Genomic DNA, 9,809 nt, shown 5'->3' with positions numbered 1-9,809 from the left:
TTTCATTGTGTTACGTTTAATATCTGGGTGATCTAATCTCTTTAGATACTTCCCCAGGGTCTATCCTAACAGCTCAAAGGAGGTTCCCGTGAAGACCCATTCCCCAACGGGTCTTTCCCCCATGACTCTTACGTGCCCATGAAGATCGGTTCCCCAGCAAGCATGCCCCCACGACTCGATAGTGGATACGATTACTTGGAGGAAGAGTTTCCCCTTCCCCTGACTCTGTATAAATAGCCGATCAATGGAATAAAGAAATTACATCGAGTTCATTACTTCTTCTCTATCACTCGCATTTATAATTCTACTCGCAACACGTTATCAGCACATCGCTCTTCCCTTCCCCAAAGAGGAATACCTTGGTTTGAGCAAACATTGTCGAGGGAGCGACTTTTACCTCGAGATAAAATGTCGCCACCTTTGTCTCAATTTTGCTTCTACAGCTTCTCCCGTCCTCCAGATTGTCTAGATAGCGATTAACCGTGCCCGTACTCTAGGCATCCACTTCAGCAAAAACCGCCTTCAGGTCGAACTCCTGCAGGACATCCGGGAAATCCTCAGCGAGCACCATGACCTCGACAGGAACCTCGGGCATTTCCCTGTAGGACACCGTTTCAGAGGTCCCCGGCGTGCAAATGTCGCTCCTCTTTCGCGGTGTTCGGTGGTGTCATCCGCGGCTCCACCCGTAGCGCCACCTCCGAGGGCACCGACACCATCGGCGTCTCTAGCACAGACACCACCGGTGCCTCCGGCGGTCCTTGTATTGCCGGCTCCACTCCGGCCAAGGTGCCCGCTCCACGGTGACGGCCCGTGCCCACCATAGCCACCATCCATGATGGCCAACCAGCCATGGCTATTACTAGGCATAGAGCCACTTTTGCTGATCTGGTACCCAACGTCGACACCGTCTCCTGAGCAGGCTGCACACAATCTGCCTCTGTGCTGTCTGTTTCCATCGACCATCACGGTGCGGATGTCACCACCAACTCGACTACTGGTGTACATCATCGAGCCGGTGCTCGCTGCTCCACCACCACCGCCGCCAACTCCTCCCCTATGTCTCTGCCGCACATGGATCAGCATTCCGCATGGGCCTTCGGCTCGAGGATGCGCTCCTCCAGCTTGAGATCGTCACTGGGGAAAAAGGGGAGGAGGCGTTGCTGCTACTTCACGCGACACCCACGAGTGGCGCTCCGTGGCCCCTTGTGCGGGCATCCCACGTGGCCCTAACAAGGCACCGATGCACCCCCATGTGAGCGCGCGCTCGGCAGGGCCTGGCGAGGGCCGACCTAGCCATTCGTGCAGGAGTGGCGGCTCCTCAAGGTGACCCCGCGGTCCAACGGCCCACGGGCGGCCCCAATGATGCGGCTCCACAACATGGTCGCGAGCGGCCCCATGATGTGCCTTCACCCACGTCATCACGTGGCCATGGTGGCTCACTAGCTGGCAGCCCGCCACCCTCCGCGACCCTGTCGAGAAGCCGCACGTGGCCCCTTTCGCAGACACATGGCCTGAGGCACGGGCGCGGCTCCCTTGCTCGCCTGGCCCCATGGCACGCGGACCACGACTGGCCCATGGGGCCCACATGCATGCGGAGTACAGGGGCGCCCTCCTCTGTGTGGCGGCAGTTGAGGTGCCACCCTTGGTGGCTCGCGGCTAGGGTTTGCATATCCTAGCCCCTGGCTTATATATGGCCCAAACTCCCCCCCCCCCAATTTGGCCAAATGGCCAGCCCAGGCCTAGGTTGGGGACTGCGAGCTTTTAACCTGGGCTAGTTATTATTGCTTTTTGTTTTTCTGAGTTAGCTATTTTATTTATTTATCTTATTTACATAGAATGTCTTTTTCATTCCCTAAATTACATCAGGTAGTTAGTCTAATTTTCCTGTAATTTTAGACACTAATGTATGACTATTGCATTGTATATATTTACATTTCGCAATCATATTATGAATAACAAATTTCGTACATGTCGAATGTGTCTTGTTTTTACAATTCCTTATCACATGTACATTTGTAAATATTTTTTATGGTCAAATTTTTCTCGCTATTTGGAACGCCTTCTCACTAGATGTCACCATGCTTTACTATTATTGTGGTGACCACAATGTAGTACTCATACTACTGCAGGATTTATTTCTCAAAGTGCTCTCCCAAAATTAATAATAAACATACAAGGACTACATCCCAACATGAAAAATATATCTCGGTTTACACCCTCAATTACCCATGCATGTTCCACAAATTAAGAAATCAAAATACCAAAAAAGCAAAAGCAAGTCTAGGCCGCTCCACATATACAAGTTCACCTTGTTATTTACATACGCAATTTTATATTGCTTTACATACGCAATTTTACATTGCTTTTACATACACAATTATATTCTTCTTAATTTTACAACCCCGCAGATTGATTAGATTTATGCAAATAAACATGTAGGCACAATGGCCACCAAAGAGTCTAATGCTCAAATCTCTTCTAAGAAGGAATTTGCCGAGCTAGCTCTTGATGGACATAACATCTCTACATGGGCGATAGATCTCAAAGTGAGTCTATCATTACACGGAACGTATAAGGCAATTGAGACTCCCAAATAGGGAGATACTCCATTGTCCAACCCAAACGAGTACCATGTCTGATACATCATAAGGAACCACGTCCATCTACACTTAAAAGTTGAATATCTAATAGAAGAGGACCCATAGGCTCTTTGGCTTGCTTTGCAGCAACGGTATAAGCAATAAAAGGCTCTTATACTTCCAGAGGCCACTCATGAGTGGAACCACCTCCTCATTCAAGATTTCAAATCTGTGAATGAGTTTACCATGCCATGCACAAACTCAGTTCCAAACTGAAGTTTTGTGAAAAGGAGCCATCTAATGCGAAGAAAATTAAAAAGACTTTGTCTACATGCTTCCTGCTCATATGATCCTTCAGCAGCACTACAGTCAAAGAGAGTTTACAGTCTACTCTGAGCTCATTAAAACATTACTTCAGGCTGAGAGGCACAATGAGCTTGTCATTTGGAACTCAAATCAAAGTCCTATCGATGTCAAGCCCTTGCCAGAAGTACATGTCATTGCTCAGAAACAAACACCAAAAGATGCCAACCAGAATGGCAATTGTGGACCCTCCAAAGGCGACAAGATTTTAACTGCCCCTCAAAAATGCATTTCTAGGGGTGGTTACATTAGAAAATCCACCGGGTGATTGCAGTAAAAAAAACTACCTCTAAAAAATTATTTTCAGGGTGGTTCAAATATATGAACCATTTCATATGAAACAAAGCTACTTTCTTTACCGGCGGGAGATAAATTTGAACTACATTCATTTACATTTGCGTTACTGTGAAAAGTAACAAACAGCACGTAAGATTTATTATGTTTTAATCTAGCGAATATTACAAGGATCAACATGAATAAACGCAGTTGAAACATTCAGTCAGTAACAATAATAATGAAAAAAAAACCTGCCTTGGAGTCTCCATTTACTAATTGTATAAGATAAGATAGAATGTCTTCGATCATACATCAACAAATACGCAGGCGTTCCATCGAGCTAAAACTTCGTCAGAAAGGAAACGAAGGAGATAAGCGCATACACACACCCATCCAATAATCCGCCGATCCAGCATGGTCGGCTAGTGCGTGCGTGCAGTCAGGCCCGGATCACCATATCGGGGCAGATCTTCTTTAGCGACGGCCGTGCCATTACTCTCTCCCACCACGCCTTCACATGAGGGTACGAGTCGAAGAGCGATGCGTGCGGCGTCGTCATGACATGGAACGTGAACGGGAAGTGGTTGAGGTCGGCGAAGCTGAAGAAGTCACCGGCGAGATATAGATACTTGCTCCTCGACAGGTGCGCCTCGTAGACGTCGAGCACCTTCCTGAGCTTCTCCAGGCTCTCCTCCACCACCTTCTGGTTGGTCGGGGTGCCATGCATGGCAGGGTACACGACACACTCGTAGAAGATGGGCGCCATGGCTGGAAAATATGTGTGCGCCTCAACCTCCGTCCACATGTCTACCATCGCAGCTTCCTCCGGGTTGCCTTCTCGCAGCAGGTCGATATCTGCTGACTTGGAGTATTTGCGAAGCACGTACTTTGCGATAGCTCGCGACTCTGAAAATTAATCGAAGAATTAAGCACACGCGTGGTGATGATGTTTACAAGTGAGGAGGGAAAACAACAGAGCAAGCTACTCCCTACATCTCAATTATATGGCATTCCATGAATGTTAAAGAGTCTAACCATTTTAAGTATGACTAAAATTATAGAAAGAATTATAAAAATTTATGACATTAGATAGATATACTATGAAAATATAATTAATGAAGAACCTGATGATACTTAGTTAATATCATAAATGTTATTATTTTATCATATAATAAATTTGGTTAAATTTAAAATGTGTTGTCTCTTCAAAATTCTTGGAATGCCTTATAATTTAGGTTGGAGGGAGTAGTGTTTATGTGGCAATAACTAGCTAGTGATGAATCGAACTGGATTGTAAGCATGCATATATACCGAAGAGCATGATGTCCCCATCCTGAAACGCCGGGATTTGGCCGAACGGCTGCAAAGGAAATTAAACATCAGCATGTGTACTCCATGTAAAACAGTTTGAACCACACTGCGACTCTACAAGCAAAAGATTGACGGTGTGGAAATCTTGGCAGGGGTGCCAGGAGAGGAGGAAACATATACAGTAGATAGCTAATTACAGACGCAGTGAAGAGCGAGACCAGTACAAGGTTACATACGTTTCTGGCGAGGTGCTCGGCGCCCTTGTGCTCCTTAGCCATGTAGTCGACCTGGACGACATCATACTCGACGCCCACCTTCTCTAGGCACGCCATGACCCTCGCCGCGTTCGCGAAGTTGGCCGTACCGAACACCGTCACCGGCGGCATCTCTGCTCACCCAAAGCTTCTCCCGTGGAAGAAAGCGTGAAGAGGACAAGATGCACGGCGCCGGCGGTGCTCTGCTTTGCCGGCGGTATGCCTGGTGGCGGAGTAATCTAGCCTAAGGCCACAGGTGCTCGAGGATGAGGACAGAGAGACAAATACATCAATGTCACGATATGTGTTTGCTAGATCGCCTGTGTGTATATAGAAATAAAAGTACTACTAATGCCAGTCAATTGAGCAGACGTGCACGACAGATGGTGCTCGACTTTGGGAAAGTGAAGTGTGACAGTGTGAGTGTGACACTCCTAAGAAATTGGATACGTGTTAAAATATCGAGTATTTTATATATAATCTACAAGACTTATATCTACTATGACCGTGAGTGTGACACTCCTAATTAAGAAATTGGATACGTGTTAATATCGGGTTTTATTTTATATATAATCTACGAGACTTATATCTACTAGTACTCTAAAGCCTGACTTATATATAATTTTCTATTAGTCAGCAGTGTTTTTCTTTCACAATAAATCAGTCAACGTAATTTCAGCCTTGACTTTTCATCATCCTAGCGGAGCGCCGCTCACCTCCGGCGACTAGCAATTAATATTGTCTACCTTTATTTACTACTATCAGCACACAGCGAGTAAAATCGTCCGTGATGACCTCAGTTCAAAACTAAACTTAACAAGATCAATATTAATCTAGCAATGAGGAGGTCGAAGAGATACAACCTTGCTAAGATAAAAATCATTAACTAACTTTTTTTATGGAAAATCATTAACTAACTTATATTAAAATGTGCAAGATGTCAAATGATGAAGCTTTACAAATAATGATACAAAGTCGTAACGTTACTCCCACTTCAATTGAAGAAGTGCAGTCCTGCTTATTGAAGAACGCGCCAAGATCTTCCTTACTCCCACCTCTAAGGGGTGGCCACAATTGAACTGCTTTGTGATTGATTGATTGATGCCCATTACAATAGTCGAGGTGTGTTATTTATACCCAAGGTCTAAACACAAGTCCTAGTCAAATAAAACTATTTTTTTGCGAGGAAAAGAGAGCTCTCTTCATTACTCAGTAAAGTCATTACATTCCTGAGCAATTAACCGCTCGAGACACATAGGGAAGCGACCATGCCACAACTCGGTATTGAGAGTTCGCTTCGCAAGTTGCGCAAGCTCATGGGCCACACTATTCTGCTCTCTTCTCGTATATTTCACAGCTAGCTCAGGGAACTCCCTTCCAGCTTCCTTCGCCTCCCTAATAATGGGATGCAGACTGGACCTCTGGTAAAACGGTTGTTAGAGGAGCTTGGCCACACTTGAACAATCTGATTCAAGGATGACCTTCCTTCTGCACCATGCTGACCCCAACTGTAATCCTTCTCTACACGCCATTGCTTCGACCTCCTCTGCATCCCTCGCATGGAGGATTGCTTTCCAGGCAGAAAGCCCCACTCCACCGGTCGAGTTGCGGATGACAACTCCAATGCCTGCACGTCCTGAAATAGCATCAAAAGCACCATCCACATTAATTTTTAAATAACCCTCAGCCGGTGGCTTCCAATAGTACTTTGGCTTTCTGAGCCGATCGTGCCTGTCTGCAGACCAACGAGTCTCGCACCACCTACTTTCCATTTATGGGGGAGAGGTCTGTCTCATGAGCTAGAGTACAGAGCTCTATCCAAAACTTCCACAAAAAAGCCACAGAGCCCTCAATCGTCAGTTGCCCTTCATTATGCACTATTTGATTGCGAACGAACCACGTACGCCATAATAAGAGAAGGAGTTGCACTTTCTGATCAACATTCAGGCTACTTAATACATGCAGTAGTCCTTTCGACGGCAACCCCATATACTGGCTTTCACATGGCAACTTCCAGTGCTGTCTTATTGCATCTCTCAATCCCTTCGAATAAGACTATTACAAAACTTAGATTAAAAAAACATCCTAATTTAGGGTAACTTGGACTCCATCCTTCTCTTCCGTAAAGTCCAACTTGTTTCTTGATTTAATTATCGCCATCTTTCCAGTCGATAGAATCCAAGTGCGGACCATCGATGATGTCATGGTCTCTTAGCTAATTGCCTGATTCTAATAACAATCTGGATTAGTCGATTCTGATAGCAATCTGGATTAGTCGATTCCATAGACATTGCAGCTTCTATAACAAATCCCCCAAATCTTGGCTCCTAGGTTTCCATTCTAAAATACAGTGTAAGCAACAATACTAAAGGGGATTCTCGCTAGGGCGCTGCCCCTGGCAGCTAGTTGCCACCCCGATAAGTTTGCTTGCCACCTCCTTTATCTCCCGATCATATCTCCCCTTCTCAGCTAAATGCAGGCACTACCACTGTGGACAACATGACGGCCTCGTCGCCATCATTGGTGTTGTACCACACGATAATGATGCAATCGGTGGAATGATCCACCATATGGTAGATGACATGGGTGTCCATGGTCACCTTGTCAAAGCTACGGGTCTCGACAATTGCTACCTACCTCTAGTGGCAACCTACATAGAAGATGAGGATTGAGATCCACTTGGAGTTAGGGTCACCCCATGATGGCACCGGAGAGGCCCAGTGAGCATAGACAAATCAAGCCACATGGCCCACAAGGGTCACAGATTTAGCTACTTCGGTGGACCCAATCCCCCTTAATCGCTTACTCATTCACCCCATTACCCTCAACTCATCTAGCTCTAAATAATCTAGATTTGTCCTGTCTGTGACTAGATCTCAAGCACCCGCTCATCTTGCTCTACTTGCGTTAGGGACTAGGTTGTCAGCCAATGCAGGGAACCCTACGCCTTATGGTCCAAGCTCTCCAACCGGTGGATCTATGGCTCCACCTTTGTGGAAGACAACACCTGCATCAACCCAGCACGATAGGCATGAATGAGCAGCTCTGCTCCAAGCCCGCCTTCTTCTCTCTCTCTCTCTCTCCCTTTGCCTCCCTTTACACTCTTGGGAGAGCTATGGGTGTCCTATGGCTCGTTGTTGGGTGAAGCATGGTCTTGACATCTCTGGTGTGGAGTGGTCATTGATCGCCTCCTCATCCCCTATATCGATGTTGTTTGTTAACAGTTGTAGCCGTGGATGACGTTGTCGCTTGTAGAGAGGGCCCACAATGCTCCATCATTGTTAGTGGCTCACGTGGTGATGCTGCTATTGTGAAGAGTGCCTAGGTCATCGGGGGGAGGTGTAGGCACCTCATGCATCATCGGCCACATCCATAGCACATTCATGGGCTTGTTGTCTGGTAGGGACATTGACTATGGGACCAACTAGGTTGCATGAAATTGTGTGTCATGTGTGCCTGCCTATTTGAGGCTCGGGCTAGAGCCTATATATGTTAGCCATAAGTGGTTGTTTGCTCTGATGGCTAGTGTGAGGTCCTATCACAAGATCATTAGACAACCACGATGGGGCATGAACTGCATGCCTTGTGAAGCGCTGACCCTCCACCCACATCCCTATAGACTTACATGGGAAGTGCCTCAGTGACCTCTCTCCCTCGCACTAGGTAACTCCCTATAGGTTGCCTCAACGTTACTTGCATTGTAGGATATTCCAACATCTAGAGCATGAATGCATGCGGCCATGGGTGGCAGTCTCTAGTAGATCTGGCACATCTGATGCCTTGGGCGAACTTCCTCATTGATTTGCCCAAGATTTTTTGACTACACCTCGAGATTAAGCCAGTAGACCATGGTGGTTTGTTGGACTCAAGTGGAGCTATGCTAGGAGCCATTAGGTGTATCAACAGACAATGTCGATGATGACACAGGAGGCATCTGGGATGTCTAGGGAGTGTTGTCTCCATGATGTCACGGGATGACTCCTCCATTGTTTCTACAATCCATACTTGTCACGGTGAGCCAACCAGCAAGATGTGCCATGTATGGTGCCTCTCTGAAAGTCCTAGTTTGGTTTTGGATAATTGATGAAACCCTAAGTACTAACCTCTATACTAAGTTTGTGTAGACTTAATGAGGTTGGTACATGCCAAGTGATGGAGCAAGTGATGATCATGGTGATGATGGTGATGACCACAAGATGATCAAGTGCTCAACTTAGAAAAGAAGAAAGAGAAAAAGAAAACCCTATGGAGATCAAGGCAAAGGTATTGCTTAGGGTTTTGGTTTTGGTGATCAAGACACCATAGAGGGTGTGATCACATTTAGGATAGATAGCCATTCTATAAAGAGGGGAATTCTTTGGCTAAATGGTTATCAAGTGCCACTAGGTGTCATTGTTCATGTGCATGCTTTTAGAACCTAGTGATCTAACTTAACTCCTTCGAAGAAAATGTATGTTAAAATGCTAACACACGTGCACATGTTGGTTTATACATTGTGATTCGGCACTTTTTGAGAAAATGAAGCGCATATTTTCTATTGCGCCGGTGGGAAATTTAGAAGAGTCGCGGGAGCGTCTTTCGCTGAGAAACACTCACCGGACGTTGGCCACTGAGGCGCCGGACACTGAGTCTGTGCGTCCGGTGTAGTCAGTGCCTATCCCAGCTAGGGTAAGGCACCGAACGACAGGCACCGGACGCAGGCTTGAGCGTCCGGTGGTCCGTGTCTGGTGTGAGGTTCGTTTTGCAGAGCTATCTGAGTTTAAGTCCGGTGAGCACCGGACGGTCCGGTGCTCAGCGTCCGGTGATCCTGTGTTTCTGCAGACCTCTCTGAGTTTAGGACCGGTGTGCACCGGACGCGTCCGGTGGTAGCTTGTTCAGCGTCCGGTGCTCTGCAGGTTACCGTTGGACTCTGACACATGGCTGACTTTGGAGCACTGGACGCATGAGTTGAGCGTCCGGTGCCCCTTTAAGAGCGTCCTGTGACCCCGTGTTTTGCCCAGTGAAAGAGCCAACGGCTCTATTTGTT

The 9,809-nt window shown here is 46.7% G+C and overlaps 1 protein-coding gene across 1 annotated transcript; it reads right to left on the bottom strand.

The window, feature by feature from the left end:
• LOC8084216 (probable glutathione S-transferase GSTF1) lies at positions 3,458-5,102 on the bottom strand. Its single transcript, XM_002441975.2, has 3 exons — positions 4,766-5,102; positions 4,530-4,578; positions 3,458-4,124 (listed from the first exon to the last, which is right to left on the bottom strand). The coding sequence occupies exons 1-3, from the start codon at positions 4,913-4,915 to the stop codon at positions 3,658-3,660; spliced, it is 666 nt and encodes a 221-aa protein (XP_002442020.1). The 5' UTR covers positions 4,916-5,102; the 3' UTR covers positions 3,458-3,657.

This window comes from Sorghum bicolor, chromosome 8 (genome assembly GCF_000003195.3).
Source record: "Sorghum bicolor cultivar BTx623 chromosome 8, Sorghum_bicolor_NCBIv3, whole genome shotgun sequence".
NCBI lineage: Eukaryota > Viridiplantae > Streptophyta > Magnoliopsida > Poales > Poaceae > Sorghum > Sorghum bicolor.
Note: the sequence above shows the minus strand (reverse complement) of the source record. Positions and strands in the feature narration are given on the sequence as shown.